This window comes from Microcaecilia unicolor, chromosome 10 (genome assembly GCF_901765095.1).
Source record: "Microcaecilia unicolor chromosome 10, aMicUni1.1, whole genome shotgun sequence".
Lineage (NCBI taxonomy): Eukaryota > Metazoa > Chordata > Amphibia > Gymnophiona > Siphonopidae > Microcaecilia > Microcaecilia unicolor.
In genome coordinates, this window is record NC_044040.1 from 4,742,341 (window position 1) to 4,758,607 (window position 16,267).

Genomic DNA, 16,267 nt, shown 5'->3' on the forward strand with positions numbered 1-16,267 from the left:
TTCTGTCACCGTCCCCGCTCCTTCCCCATGGGCTCTGTGCTCATCTGCAGAAGCCTCGATTATAATTTTAGATTTAAATCTTTTTATTAAAATACTAGTGAGTATGAAAATGGACCATATCTGGTATGCAATAAATTGACACGTTTTGGGAGTTTGAGAAATGCAGGGTATCAAAATCTAGAAATTCATACAATAGTTTGAAAGTTAGAGTGGTGATATAACTTAATCTTTTGTGCATAATGGCTTGCCTGTAAGAAGCCAGTCATAGCCTAGCTTTTTTTTTTTTGTTACATTTGTACCCCGCACTTTCCCACTCATGGCAGGCTCAATGCGGCAGGCAATGGAGGGTTAAGTGACTTGCCCAGAGTCACAAGGAGCTGCCTGTGCCAGGAATCGAACTCAGTTCCTCAGTTCCCCAGGACCAAAGTCCACCACCCTAACCACTAGGCCACTCCTCCACTGCCATTCTCGAAGGTTCTGAGACTTTAGTCACCTTTTTCCCCAGAGATGGTCACATTTTTGTCGTCATTTCCATATCAAGCTGCTAAAGGTGGGGGGGGGGGGATGGGATTTGATATATACTGCCTTTCTTAGGTTAAAATCAAAGTGGTTTACCTTTGCTCTTTTGGAACTTATTTTGTACCTGGGACACTGGAGAGTTAAGTGATTTGCTCAGAGTCATAAGGCGCTGAAGCTGGAATTGAACCTGGTTCCTCTGGTTGTCGGACCACTTCCAGGAGTAGTCCAACAGAGCAGCAGGCTGAGAACTAGGAAAGCCAGGGTTCAAATCCTGCCAATGCTCCTTCTGATCTTGGCTAAGTGACTTAACCTTCAATTATCTCGTCCAAAACTAGATTGTGTGCCATCTGGGGACAGAGAAATACCTACTGTACTTGAATGTAACTCACCTTAAGCTACCAATGAAAAGCATGAGCTAAATATAAATAAAAAATCTCTAGATATAAAAGTCTGTATATTGAGCTTAAATGAGGCCAACTGAAATGTTGGCATACTCTTTGTATTTTTACAACGGAGAAGCAGAGAATGTGTTGAGGATTACAAACCTAATCTAATCTGTCTATTTTTACATGGTATTGAGGATTCTTTTTTTTTCTAGTTCTGTGTATGCTTTTGCATCAGTAAAGATCCTTGATGTATGTTTCCGTGAATATCGGTATCCCATACCATCATCACTGGGAGACTCTCTTCCATAGGTCTGCTGTCCTTTTGCAAAGAACCACCTCATTGTGTTTCTCCTTGGTGCATCACCTTCCATATTTTGGTTCAGTGACATTCTCTGTAATGGCTCAGACAGAGACTGAGCACTCATTTCCAGGATTCTGCTCTTAATACATATAAAATATGTCTCGTGGACCCCACAAGAATGCATAATGCAATTTTTTTGTTGATTATACAAATGAAGTTAAAATTGGGAGAAGAATGGCACTGGTGGCTTCAGTACAGCCTCTATTAAGGAAGCAAATTTGCATCATGAATCTAGCATTGTATTGATAAGATTAGTAATTGGGTGTTTAAAAATGGGTGTATTTTAAATCTATCCAAAACGGAAGACATGATTGTAGGGAGATCTATGGAGGAAGAATGGCCAGATTATATTGATGATAATGATGTACAATTTCCATTTCTGAAAGAGATGAAATTATTAGGTGTGTTGATTTGAAATGCACTATGAAAGATCAAATTGTTAGGGTTATCCAATCTTCTTTTTCACAGTTCCACCTTTTGTACAAGTTAAAACCTGTTGTCATGAAACACCTAGCCACCTGCCTGGGGCTACCCAGTGGCCATTTAGAGAGTCTATCCCTAGCACAGCTCAGGTCTGCCTGCACCTGCTGCTTGTGCTCTACACTAGCACCCTCCCAACTGCCTCTGGGTAAGTCTCCCACTCTTAAATTATCCCCAGTGATTTCTAGGTTACTGGGGGCCAACTTCCCAGTGGTCCCCCAGTTCCCAGAATGCATTCACAGACCCAACACACAAACCACCAGGATTCTTAGTCAGTCCAGACAAGCAAAGTCAATAAACTAAAAATGTTCATTGTCATGGAACATTAGAACAATGAACAGAAAAGGTGCAAACAGTAACAAATAACTGAATATGGATCAATTATAAAACTAAACATTTGTTTACTATCTAAATAGTACTTGGGGAGATCAGGACATATAACTGCTCACAGATTATCAAATATAACTGTTCACAGGGCCTCAGCAAAGAGATCCTTCTCTCTTTTCTCCTTGGCTAAGACTGGGGCAAAAACCAGTACATCCTAGATGAATTGAACTCCTGGACTAATCAGAGCCAAAAAGTTTTAAAAGTAGTTGGCCTCATCACTGCTGGCTACCTCTTATCTGGGTTAACTAAAGAAGAAAGTCAGTTCTCTGTAAAAGCTGTAAACATAAACATGCACCACCTGCTGGCCAAACTAGAGAAATACACCAAGAATTAAGGCAGTTTTACAGTCTTAAAACCCCACTGTTTTGTCACACCTATGTTATTAGTGTTTGATTTTCAGCGTGGTGGAGAATGTTTGGTTTTTTTTTTTTGTCAAAATTGGATTATTGCATCTGGGAATATCAAATTCCCGGAACGAGGCGCTACAAATTGTTCAGAATGCAGGAGCTATATTAGTTGCTGGTGGTTAGGGTGGTAGACTTTGGTCCTGGGGAACTGAGGAACTGAGTTCGATTCCCACTTCAGGCACAGGCAGCTCCTTGTGACTGGGCAAGTCACTTAACCCTCCATTGCCCCATGTAAGCCGCATTGAGCCTGCCATGAGTGGGAAAGCGCAGGGTACAAATGTAACAAAAATAAAATAGATACTATTGGAGATTCTACATGGAATGTTGCTACTATTGGACATTCTACATGGAATGTTGCTATTCCCATATAGAAGGCTGCGCAGGCTTCTGTTTCTGTGAGTCTGACGTCCTGCACGTACGTGCAGGACGTCAGACTCACAGAAGCAGAAGCCTGCGTGGCCACATTGGTGATCTGCAAGGGCCGACTTCTACATGGAATGTTGCTAGTGGAATAGCAACATTCCATGTAGAATCTGGAATAGTAGCAACAGTGGAGGAGTAGCCTAGTGATTAGGGTGGTGGACTTTGGTCCTGGGGAACTGAGGAACTGAGTTTGATTCCCATTTCAGGCACAGGCAGCTCCTTGTGACTCTGGGCAAGTCACTTAACCCTCCATTGCCCCATGTAAGCCGCATTGAGCCTGCCATGAGTGGGAAAGCGCGGGGTACAAATGTAACAACAACAACAACAAAAAAAAGTCACCGGTTTTAAAACAACTTCACTGGTTACCTGTGAATTATCAGTTGTACCATCAGGCTTTGTATTCATCTGCACCATTATATATTAAGAATGCTGTATGTGTTTGTTGCTTGAAAAGAGTGTTGAGATTCAAATCAGGTTTTATATACTGTTAAAATCCTTGGTTTCAGTGCGGTTTACATCAATTAGTTTACATTAGGGAGATTCAAAAACATAAGAAAAACAAGCGGAGCACAGTGATTGGGTAAGTGAGATCAGAGAATGCCATGTGGCTCTCATTGGCAAGGACACATTATGCTGAAACCAGAGACTCAACTTTCTCAGTGGCAGGAGCTTTGATGTGGAATGCGTTTCCAGGTCGGGTACCTCTTGTGTGCTAGTGTGTCTCAGTCTAAAAAACTTTTGAAGACACAGCTTTTTGTAAAAGTTTTTTTTTTTTAATGACTATGTTTGGATCTAGGAAGAAGGAGCAGTATTGATTTATTTTACATGTGAATGTATTTTTGCTGTTTTTGATTTTATTGTTTTTATTGTGTATGTTGACTTGGAAACTGCCTGGGAGGTAGGCAGTGTATAAATTTAAAAAATAAATAAGTTCTGTGCCCTGCTACAGCAAGGACAGCTTGGGCTTAATGATTGACCAGGGTTTTTTTTTTTATGGTATGTCATTAAATAAGAGAAGGTTTTTCCTGGGGTGATGGGCACAGGTGATAGTTGCTCTGCACTGTAGTGAGGCCTGAGAGCCTTTGGTTAAACAGTCACAGAGAAATGTCTGCCACGTTCTGGTACACGTTTACTGGAGCCTCAACCGGTATGGGCTTTTAAATGTTGCAGTGACATTTGTCCTTCTTTCTGTTAGATTTTTGTGGTTTGTAGCTTTGTTAATGATTGCGTTATTTTTTTGTAAACTTTTATGCAGTTCATGACAGGGGCGTATCTGCGTGGGGCCACAGGGGCCTGGGCCCCCGCAGATTTCGCCCTGGCCCCCCTCCCCGCCGTCAACCTTCCCCCGCTGCTTACTTTTGCTGGCGGGGGGCCCCAACCCCCGCCAGCCGAGGTCCGACCCGCAATCTCCATATTTCGTCTTCCTCCGTGGCCATGTGCTTCAAGGAAGTAACGCTGCAGTGCTGATTGGTTGAATCCAGTTCGGCGTCTGCAGCGTTACTTCCTTGAAGCACATGGCCACGGAGGAAGACGAAATATGGAGATTGCGGGTCGGACCTCGGCTGGCGGGGGTTGGGGCCCCCCGCCAGCAAAAGTAAGCAACGGGGGAGGGTTGACGGCGGGGAGGGGGTGGAGAGAGGCGGCGGCGGGGGGGGGGGGGAGGGAGGGAGGCAAAAATGTGCCCCCCCTCTCTGGCTCTGGCCCCCCCTACCGCCGGATTCCAGATACGCCCCTGGTTCATGAACCTTGATAGTTATAAAAGGTACTAGCAAAACATGGAGGCGGAGGGAGAGGCAGGTTTGTGAAAAGCTTGAAGATTGATTTAAACAATCTCTTTCTGTTTTAGACTTATATACTGCCCTTCTTCCCCCAAAAGGGGGTTGCAAAGCAATTTTTTATGTTCATATCAATTTTATTGACTTAAGATATGCATACACTTATGAAACAATAACAAAGGCATGAACTAGAAATAACAAGAAACATGAATGTCGATGTATCGGTGTCATAACAATCATAGTACAGAAACAGGAGCTGTTAAAATCAGCAAAGGTTATGAAGAATCAGTACCATCAGATTGCCAAAATAATTTAGAAGGTTTCCAGACTTTATTTTGATCATCTGTGTGGTTCAGTTTCTCATCAAATTTTCTTTTGTATTTATAAACAGATGGATTTCCACCAAAACAAAAATGTACATTATGGTTGTCTTTCCATTCAGAGGGAATTATTTTTTAAACGGCCGCTTTAAGAATATGAAATAGTTTTAATTTTTGATGGGTAGGTGGGTAGACTTACAAAGGGGCCCTTTTGCTAAAGGATTGCTGCGTGGCAACCTGGAACTACCACTGGCCCAATGTGGGTGCCGGTGGTAATTCTACCCCCAACGCATGCCGTTTCTGGCGCTAGCAGTAATACTTAAAAAATATTTCTGTACGGGGTTACCTGGCAGTAATTGGGTGGCGGTAGGTGCTCCTCCTCACCCCTCCCCAAAATGGCTACGCAACAAGCGCGAACTTACTTCACGGCCATTTCTTTTTTTGGCCTTTTTACCCGCTGCAGTAAAAGGGACCCTGGCAAGCGGCAAATCCACGCACTGCCCCTTTTATCGCAGCGTAATGAAAGGGCTCCAAGGTTGTAGATATTTCTATATAACTTTGTATGTGTATGTGCTTTGAAGATGAGAGAGATTCCCGACCAAAAGCAGTGTAAATTTGTAGAGGAGAAAACCATAAGTTCAAGCGTACCTATGTTCATTTTGCATTGTCTGATGATTGGAAAATGTGTTATTTACCTTATGCTATTTAACAGGGGTCCACAGTGCTTTATGCATCATAAGATATAAGGTCCCAAAGCAATTTATGTTTAGAAACAAAGCAGTATAAAAAAACAAAAAAAAATGAAAAGCTTTGTGTTAAACAGAGGGGGAAAAGTTTAATGCAGTTTTACAGATCTTAACAAGGTGGTGTTTGTGCGTCCTGTTTTACAGATAGCGCAGAGGTGGATTCTGATCACAGCAGTCTGTATCTCACGGCGAAGAGTACTATGGCAGAGCCAGATTACATAGAGGCAGACAACCCAGAGCTAATTAGGCCGAAAAAAATGATTAATCCAGTAAAAACGTCCCGGAACCACCAGGACCTTCATCGAGAGCTGCTAATGAACCAGAAAAGGTACATATAATGTGGAAGAGGGGTTTCCAAACTGTGCACTTGATTTGCAGAGCACTATGATCTGATATTATGTGCACTCATTCCACGAGGACAGGACTTCGTGCAGGTGGTTCAGGCACACACAGTACTCAGCCAGCTGCTAAACTATTGCTCTGCTTACGATGGTTTCTGAATGCACAGAGGCTAAATTCAGTCGTGTAACAGTGCATTCCTGGTGGAAAACAAACCAGCAGATCGGTATAATATCCAAAAAAACTTTATCGAAGATACCGTATGTAAGATAATTGCCCGACACAGGCCATGTTTCGCCCAACAATAGGCCTGCGTCAGCGGCTACAATACAACAAGAATATCAAATTATAAAACTGAAATAATTATAAAAAAATATATATATGTCTCCATAAAATATATCTCATATCAATATGAATAATAGTGTACATTTAAAACATAGACATGAATTGTAAACATATAGTCTTTTCAGAAATAATATAAATATTGCAAAATATGTTAAAATCAACATATAGAAACACATTCAACATTAAAATACATGTAGATTGCATAAAATATATAAATATGTAAAAATAAACTCTGCATTATAAATGAAGAACAAAAAAATTGCAAGTTAAGAACATATATATATATTGCAAAATACCAGCAAAACAAGATACTAAAAATAAAAGTTAAAACCATATATATAGCAAAATACCAGCAAAGAAAGGGCACAGACACAAAACATAAAGATTTAGTTCATAAAATGAGTTATAAAACCATTAGGCAACATAGAATCGAAAGCACATACCTAATCTGTATCTTTCTTAAATAAGAACAGCTGAAAGAAGAACAAAAAATATGTGAAACATGCTTGATTACTTTAAAAATAAAAATAAATATAAAAAATACAAGTAATGACTAAAAAAATAATAATGATAATGACAAGATAAATAAAGATTAAAAAATATAAAAAATAAAAAGATTGAAAACAATGCAAATCAATTAAGTATATAATACTTATAAATTGCATGTCAGGACAAGGATAAAAGGAATTCTCTTTACAAAAAACCAGCATGAGCAGCACAAAACAGCAAAACCCTAAATAAGAAAAAAAATTTAATGACAAAAATCAATTAAAAAAATAATAAAATAATAATATATATATATATATATATATATATAAAAAACAAATAATATGTATATAAGAAAAAATCAAATAGATAATGAATGATGGTAAAAATGCAGATGATGAAGTGGAGGAGTGGCCTAGTGGTTAGAGTGGTGGACTTTGGTCCTGGGGAACTGAGTTCAATTCCCACTTCAGGCACAGGCAGCTCCTTGTGACTCTGGGCAAGTCACTTAACCCTCCATTGCCCCATGTAAGCCGCATTGAGCCTGCCATGAGTGGGAAAGCGCAGAGTACAAATGTAACAAAAATAAAATAAAAAAAGTGAATCATCAAAAACAAATATATAAGCATATGGAACATCTTTATTTTAAAAAAGTGTGTTAAATGCCAAGACCTAGTGTGCTATAAACTAAATGGTGATGCCTTGTTGTTTTCTGGGACCCACAGTGCATTCCTGTACGTACCAGGATATGGGAGGGGTGTAGGGGGCGTCAATATTCAAAATGATTTAATCAGGCAGACATGGCTCCTGGCTAGTTAAACTGCTTGTTCAGGGCCAACTAGTCATATTCAGTGCCACTTAACCAGATAGTGCCCAATGCAAAACCAGCTATTTTGGAGCCATTCCAAGGGCAGAGTCAGTACTCGGCCAGTTACGTGCTGATATTCACCACTTAACTAGCCAAGGTGACTGCAGTCAGTCCTATCTTTATGTGGTTCGCCATAGCCGGTTAAATGCCGAATATCACACTGGCTCCCTATACCCGGAAATTAAATGCTGGAACTTGGATGTGGCCCAGCATTGAATTTCCAGGGTTAACACCAGCATCGGTCATCAAAATGCTGATTGTCACCAGCTGCATATTGGGCCCCAGATGTACATGTAGGAGAAGAAGTCATCAAACTGGCCATGTTTTGACAATTGGGGTTTGCTGATTATAAAGCAACTCCATAGGATAGTTTTCCTTTATTTACCCAACACAAATACCCACATGAATTTGCACAATAAGGTAAAACTACCTTTGTACCCCTCCCCATAGTACACCTACAACAGAGAACTTATTTAAAGTTCTTTGCTTTTCACTACAGGAAGAGGAAGTGACATAGTCCTGCCACTGCCAGTCCTTGTGACCTTGGGCAAGTCACCTTATCTCCCACTGCCTTAAGTACCCACTTAGATAGTGAGGCTCTGCGGGGCAGGGACCTGGTGTATGTGAGTCCTTATCAGCATTGTATGACGCTGTCTATATTCAGTAGTGCTACAAAAATAAGTATTATTGTTAGAGGAACAGGTCACTCAAAAGCGGAGTGTTCACAATACTTGTGCTTAATGTTTGTTGTGAATTTGTGATGAGCCAGCTCAAGGACACCTTTGCACTCTTTCTCACTCTGCTTTTATTTGTGACCATCTCTGGGAAAAGGCAGCTAAAGCAGCAGATCCCAAATGTTGAAAATGGCTGATTTTTCATGTCATGGGTCCATAAACAGCCTGAAAAAGTTACATGTTGAATTCCTGTAACTTTTTTTTGAAATTTTCACATAAAATGGGGTTTGGACTGTTGTATGATATAAAACCTCATTTTTTTTTCTGGTAACTTTTAGTTACTTTTTCCTCAAGTCACTTCACTGGCTCCCTGTCCACTTCCACATTCAGTTTAAACTTCTCGTTCTGACCTTTAAATGCATCCACTCTGCAGCCCCCCCATTACCTCTCCGCTCTCATCTCTCCCTACATTCCTCCCCGTGAACTCCGCTCACTGGACAAGTCCCTCTTGTCGTCCTCCTTCTCCTCCACTGCTAACTCCAGGCTTTGCTCCTTTTCTCTGGTGGCACCTTATGCCTGGAATAGACTTCCTGGACCTATACGTTTAGCTCCGTCTCTACCTGTTTTCAAATCTATGCTGGAAACCCACCTTTTCACTGCTGCTTTTAGCTCCTAGCCACTACTCATTTGCCCTGCCCTTGTCCCTTCCTTCCTTCTCAATTATTACTTCCCTCACCCGTAACTGTCTTGTCTGTCTGTATTATTTAGATTGTAAGCTCTTTTGAGCAGGGACTGTCTCTTTGTATCAGGTGTTCTCCGAGGACAAGCAGGCTGCTTGTTCTCACTGATGGGTGACGTCCACGGCAGCCCCTCCAATCGGAAACTTCACTAGCAAAGTCCTTTGCTAGCCCTCGCGCGCCCGCGCGCACCGCGCATGCGCGGCCGTCTTCCCGCCCGAAACCGGCTCGAGCCGGCCAGTCTTCTTTTGTCCGCACTCGGTACGGTCGTGTTTTCGCCGTGTCGAGCCCCGGAAAGTCGACCTCGCGCGTCCAATTTGTTTTGAACGTGTTTTTTCCTTCGGGAAAGCTTTGTCCTAGTCGGGAAGTGCTCCGGAAACCCCTCGCCGGGTTTCGTGTAAATCCTCCCCGTACTTCTAGTTTTTTTGCCCCGGTAAGTTTTCTTTCGTCGTCGGGGTAGGCCTCTTTTCGGCCTCGGTCGAGATTTTTTCTCCCTCTAAATTTTGGTGCTCCGAATTTCGCCATTTCGGCTTTTGATTTCGCCGGCGTGATTTTTCCGCCCATGACATCGAAGCCTTCCAGCGGCTTCAAGAAGTGCACCCAGTGCGCCCGGGTTATCTCGCTCACTGATCGACACTCGTCGTGTCTTCAGTGTCTGGGGGCCGAGCACCGCCCTCAGAACTGTAGTCTGTGTTCCCTGCTTCAAAGGCGGACTCAGGTAGCGAGACTAGCCCAGTGGAACGTGTTGTTCTCGGGCTCTTCGTCGGCATCGGCACCGGGATCTTCGAGTGCATCGACGTCGTCAGCGTCCAGACCATCTTCCTCGGCCGCCCCTGCATCGAGTGCATCGAGGCATCGGGCCTCTGCATCGGCGCCGAGACATCGGATAGCTGCATCGACGTCGGTGGTACCAGGACCTCGTCTGCTGATGTCGTCGGACGGTGGTGCATCGGGTGGAGTGCAGGTGAGGGCTGTCCATTCCCCTGCTGGTGGCGGTGAGCCCTCGGGTGGGTCTCCTCCTGCCCCGAGGGCTCCTGCGGTACAGCCCCCCCGAGATCGACCTTCTTCAGTCTCGGCCCCGAGGAAGCGACGGGTGGATTCGACGTCCTCCTCGTCGGTGCCGGGGAGCTCCGGTGACATGCTTCGGAAGAAATCGAAGAAGCATCGACACCGGTCTCCTCCCCGTGTCGGCACCGAGAGCTCTGGGTCGCCGAGGGATTCGGCACCCAGCAGGCATCGGCACCGAGAGGACCGCTCACCCTCTGTTCAGGAGGTGTCGATGCGCTCCGCTCTGGACAGCCCGGAACAGCCTCCACGCCCGGAACAGGTTCTGACGTCGACGCCTGCATCAACCTCTCAGCCTTTCTCCGCAGCCACTCTAAACGAGAGCCTCCGGGCCGTTCTCCCAGAGATTCTGGGAGAGCTGTTGCGCCCTACCCCTCCGGTACCGGCGGTGCTTGCGCCTCCGGTACCGTCGAGCGTGGCGCCGGCTGGCCCATCGCCCAGGTTGAGGTCCCCGACGTCGGTACCGCGTGCGGTGCCGACCGCGGCCACCTCCCAGGAAGGCTCCCCGACTACGTCGGCGGAGGGAGCTTCGCCGATGCGGGCCAGGGAGTCTACCTCTCGACGCCCCCATCGTGGACGTGGCTCCACAGAGTCGAGCAGGGCGAGGTTGCAGACACAGGTCCGTGAACTTGTGTCTGACACCGAGGGTGAGGCCTCGTGGGAGGAAGAGGAAGATCCCAGATATTTCTCTGACGAGGAGTCTGAGGGTCTTCCGTCTGATCCCACTCCCTCTCCTGAGAGACAGCTTTCTCCTCCCGAGAGTCTGTCTTTTGCCTCCTTTGTCCGGGAGATGTCTACGGCCATCCCCTTCCCGGTGGTTGTGGAGGACGAGCCCAGGGCTGAAATGTTTGAGCTCCTGGACTATCCTTCTCCACCTAAGGAAGCGTCCACTGTTCCCTTGCACCATGTCCTGAAAAAGACATTGCTTGCGAACTGGACCAAGCCATTAAGTAATCCCCACATCCCCAAGAAGATTGAGTCCCAGTACCGGATCCATGGGGACCCAGAGCTGATGCGCACGCAGTTGCCTCATGATTCTGGAGTTGTGGATCTGGCCCTAAAGAAGGCTAAGAGTTCTAGGGAACATGCTTCGGCGCCCCCGGGCAAAGACGCTAGAACCTTAGACTCCTTTGGGAGGAAGGCCTACCATTCCTCTATGCTCGTGTCCAAGATCCAGTCTTACCAGCTCTACACGAGCATCCACATGCGGAACAATGTGCGGCAGTTGGCGGGCTTGGTTGATGCTCTTCCCCCTGAGCAAGCCAAGCCTTTTCAGGAGGTGGTCAGGCAGCTGAAGGCGTGCAGAAAATTCCTGGCCAGAGGAGTTTATGACACTTTTGATGTTGCGTCCAGGGCCGCTGCTCAAGGTGTGGTGATGCGCAGGCTCTCATGGCTGCGTGCCGCCGACATGGAGAATAGACTCCAGCAGCGGATTGCGGACTCGCCTTGCCGTGCGGACAACATTTTTGGCGAAAAAGTCGAACAGGTGGTAGAGTCTCTCCACCAGCGGGACACCGCATTCGACAAGTTCGCCCGCCGGCAGCCTTCAGCTTCTACCTCTACAGGTAGACGATTTTTCGGGGGAAGGAAGACTGTTCCCTATACTTCTGGCAAGCGTAGGTACAATCCTCCTTCCCGACAGCCTGTGGCCCAGGCTAAGCCCCAGCGCGCTCGCTCTCGTCAGCAGCGTGCGCCTCAGCAAGGCCCCGCGGCTCCCCAGCAAAAGCAAGGGGCGAGCTTTTGACTGGCTCCAGCAGAGCATAGCCGACATCCAAGTGTCCGTGCCGGGCGACCTGCCAGTCGGGGGGAGGTTGAAAGCTTTTCACCAAAGGTGGCCTCTCATAACCTCCGATCAGTGGGTTCTGCAAATAGTCCGGCAGGGATACACCCTCAATTTGGCCTCAAAACCTCCAAATTGTCCACCGGGAGCTCAATCTTACAGCTTCCAGCACAAGAAGGTACTTGCAGAGGAACTCTCCGCCCTTCTCAGCGCCAATGCGGTCGAGCCCGTGCCATCCGGGCAAGAAGGGCTGGGATTCTATTCCAGGTACTTCCTTGTGGAAAAGAAAACAGGGGGGATGCGTCCCATCCTAGACCTAAGGGCCCTGAACAAATATCTCGTAAAAGAAAAGTTCAGGATGCTTTCCCTGGGCACCCTTCTCCCCATGATTCAGCAAAATGATTGGCTATGCTCTCTGGACTTGAAGGATGCCTACACACACATCCCGATACTGCCAGCTCACAGACAGTATCTGCGATTTCAGCTGGGCACACGCCACTTCCAGTACTGTGTGCTACCCTTTGGGCTCGCCTCTGCGCCCAGGGTGTTCACAAAGTGCCTAGCTGTGGTAGCAGCGGCGCTTCGCAGGCTGGGGGTGCACGTGTTCCCATATCTCGACGATTGGCTGGTGAAGAACACATCCGAGGCAGGAGCCCTGCAGTCCATGCAGATGACTATTCGCCTCCTGGAGCTACTGGGGTTTGTGATAAATTACCCAAAGTCCCATCTTCTCCCAGTGCAGAAACTCGAATTCATCGGAGCCCTGCTGGATTCTCGGACGGCTCGCGCCTATCTCCCAGAGGCGAGGGCCAACAACTTGTTGTCCCTCGTCTCGCGGGTGCGAGCGTCCCAGCAGATCACAGCTCGGCAGATGTTGAGATTGCTGGGCCACATGGCCTCCACAGTTCATGTGACTCCCATGGCCCGCCTTCACATGAGATCTGCTCAATGGACCCTAGCCTCCCAGTGGTATCAGGCCGCTGGGGGTCTAGAGGACGTGATCCACCTGTCCACGAGTTTTCTCGAATCCCTGTATTGGTGGACAATTTGCTCCAATTTGACTCTGGGACGTCCCTTCCAAATTCCTCAGCCACAAAAAGTGCTGACCACGGATGCGTCCCTCCTGGGATGGGGAGCTCATGTCGATGGGCTTCACACCCAAGGAAGGTGGTCCCTCCAAGAAAGCGATCTACAGATCAATCTTCTGGAGTTGCGAGCGATCTGGAACGCTCTGAAGGCTTTCAGAGATCGGCTGTCCCACCAAATTATCCAAATTCAGACAGACAATCAGGTTGCCATGTACTATGTCAACAAGCAGGGGGGCACCGGATCTCGCCCCCTGTGTCAGGAAGCCGTCAGCATGTGGCTCTGGGCTCGCCGTCAAGGCATGGTGCTCCAAGCCACATATCTGGCAGGCGTAAACAACAGTCTGGCCGACAGGTTGAGCAGGATTATGCAACCTCACGAGTGGTCGCTCAATTCCCGTGTGATGCGGCAGATCTTCCAGGCGTGGGGCACCCCCCTGGTGGATCTCTTCGCATCTCAAGTGAACCACAAGGTCCCTCAGTTCTGTTCCAGGCTTCAGGCCCACGGCAGACTGGCATCGGATGCCTTCCTCCTGGACTGGGGGGAGGGCCTGTTGTATGCTTATCCTCCCATTCCTCTGGTGGGGAAGACTTTGTTGAAACTCAAGCAAGACCGAGGCACCATGATTCTGATTGCTCCCTTTTGGCCGCGTCAGATCTGGTTCCCTCTTCTTCTGGAGTTATCCTCCGAAGAACCGTGGAGATTGGAGTGTTTTCCGACCCTCATCACGCAGGACGAAGGAGCTCTTCTGCATCCCAACCTCCAGTCCCTGGCTCTCACGGCCTGGATGTTGAGGGCGTAGACTTTGCCTCTTTGGGTCTGCCAGAGGGTGTCTCCCGCATCTTGCTTGCTTCCAGGAAAGACTCCACTAAGAGAAGTTACTTCTTTCATTGGAGGAGGTTTGCCGTCTGGTGTGACAGCAAGGCCCTAGATCCTCGCTCTTGTCCTACACAGACCCTGCTTGAATACCTTCTGCACTTGTCTGAGTCTGGTCTGAAGACCAACTCCGTAAGGGTTCACCTTAGTGCGATCAGTGCATACCATTACCAAGTGGAAGGTAAGCCGACCTCAGGACAGCCTTTAGTTGTTCGCTTCATGAGAGGTTTGCTTTTGTCAAAGCCCCCTGTCAAGCCTCCTACAGTGTCATGGGATCTCAATGTCGTTCTCACCCAGCTGATGAAACCTCCTTTCGAGCCACTGAATTCCTGCCATCCGAAGTACTTGACCTGGAAGATCGTTTTCTTGGTGGCAGTTACCTCGGCTCGTAGAGTCAGTGAGCTTCAGGCCCTGGTAGCCCAGGCCCCTTACACCAAATTTCATCACAACAGAGTAGTCCTCCGCACTCACCCTAAGTTTCTGCCAAAGGTTGTGTCGGAGTTCCATCTGAACCAGTCAATTGTCTTGCCAACATTCTTTCCCCGTCCTCATTCCTGCCCTGCTGAACGTCAGCTGCACACATTGGACTGCAAGAGAGCATTGGCCTTCTATCTGGAGCGGACACAGCCCCACAGACAGTCCGCCCAATTGTTTGTTTCTTTTGATCCCAACAAGAGGGGAGTGGCTGTAGGGAAACGCACCATATCCAATTGGCTAGCAGATTGCATTTCCTTCACTTACGCCCAGGCTGGGCTGGCTCTTGAGGGTCATGTCACGGCTCATAATGTTAGAGCCATGGCTGCGTCGGTAGCCCACTTGAAGTCAGCCACCATGGAGGAAATTTGCAAAGCTGCGACGTGGTCATCTGTCCACACATTCACATCTCATTACTGCCTGCAGCAGGATACCCGACGTGACAGTCGGTTCGGGCAGTCAGTTCTTCAGAACCTGTTTGGGCTTTAGGATCCAACTCCACCCCCCGAGGGCCCTGTTTGTTCTGTTCCAGGCTACACTCTCAGTTAGTTGGTAAATTTTTTAGGTCAATCTCAGTTATGTCCTCGCCGTTGCGAGGCCCAATTGACCAATGTTGTTGTTTTGAGTGAGCCTGGGGGCTAGGGATACCCCATCAGTGAGAACAAGCAGCCTGCTTGTCCTCGGAGAAAGCGAATGCTACATACCTGTAGAAGGTATTCTCCGAGGACAGCAGGCTGATTGTTCTCACAAACCCGCCCGCCTCCCCTTTGGAGTTGTGTCTTCCCTTGAAGTGTATTGTCTTGCTACATACTGGACTGGCCGGCTCGAGCCGGTTTCGGGCGGGAAGACGGCCGCGCATGCGCGGTGCGCGCGGGCGCGCGAGGGCTAGCAAAGGACTTTGCTAGTGAAGTTTCCGATTGGAGGGGCTGCCGTGGACGTCACCCATCAGTGAGAACAATCAGCCTGCTGTCCTCGGAGAATACCTTCTACAGGTATGTAGCATTCGCTTTCAGCGCTGTGTGCGTCTGGTAGCGTTATACAAATGCTAATAATAATAATGATCACATTTATTAACACACTGGCCCTTTTACTAAAGTCTGATAGGTTTTGCACTTACCCCAGCGGGCGTGCCCTGTGTCTGCTCAGAATTTACTGCATAGGGCACCCAGTTAGCTCATGATTAGCACTGCGTTACATGCCGTGCCAATTAGCATGGAGTCTGTCCAGAGGACGGCTACTAAAATGGTTAGTGTTCTTTGTCATAAAGCATATGAGGACAGACTTAAAGATCTCAATATGTATACTTTGGAAGAAAGGCGGGAGAGGGGGAGATATGATAGATTATTTAAACACCTATGTGGCATAAATGCACAGGAACCAAGTCTTTCAATTGAAAGGAAGCTCTGGAACGAGGGGGCATAGGATGAAGGTGAAAGAGGGTAGACTCAGAAGTAACCTGAGGAAATACTTCTTCACGGAAAGGGTGGTGAATTCATGGAACAGCCTCCCGGTGGAGATGAAAACTGTATCTGAATTCGAGAAAGCTTGAGACAAGTATGTGGGATCTCTAATGGAGAATACATAAGATGGATGGGCAGAAGGTGTTTTTACATACCAAACAAAGCATTGGTCTTTCGACATACATATATGCTGATGATGTCACCATTTATATCCCATTCCCTATTAGTTGACATAACTCACATGATTAGTCTAGGGATAAAACTTATGGAATC

The 16,267-nt window shown here is 47.0% G+C and overlaps 1 protein-coding gene across 5 annotated transcripts in view; it reads left to right on the plus strand.

Moving 5' to 3' along the window:
- Positions 1-16,267, plus strand: part of FAM107B (family with sequence similarity 107 member B) — a 111,192-nt gene that overhangs the window by 82,781 nt on the left and 12,144 nt on the right. For 4 of the 5 annotated variants that reach the window (XM_030216151.1, XM_030216153.1, XM_030216154.1 and 1 more), the window contains exon 2: positions 5,949-6,132. In XM_030216151.1, the coding sequence (XP_030072011.1) occupies positions 6,005-6,132 (128 nt within the window). In that variant the 5' untranslated portion in view covers positions 5,949-6,004. Of the gene's footprint in view, positions 1-4,085; positions 4,111-5,948; positions 6,133-16,267 lie in introns of those variants that run through there. The other variant, XM_030216150.1, reaches the window with a different exon arrangement.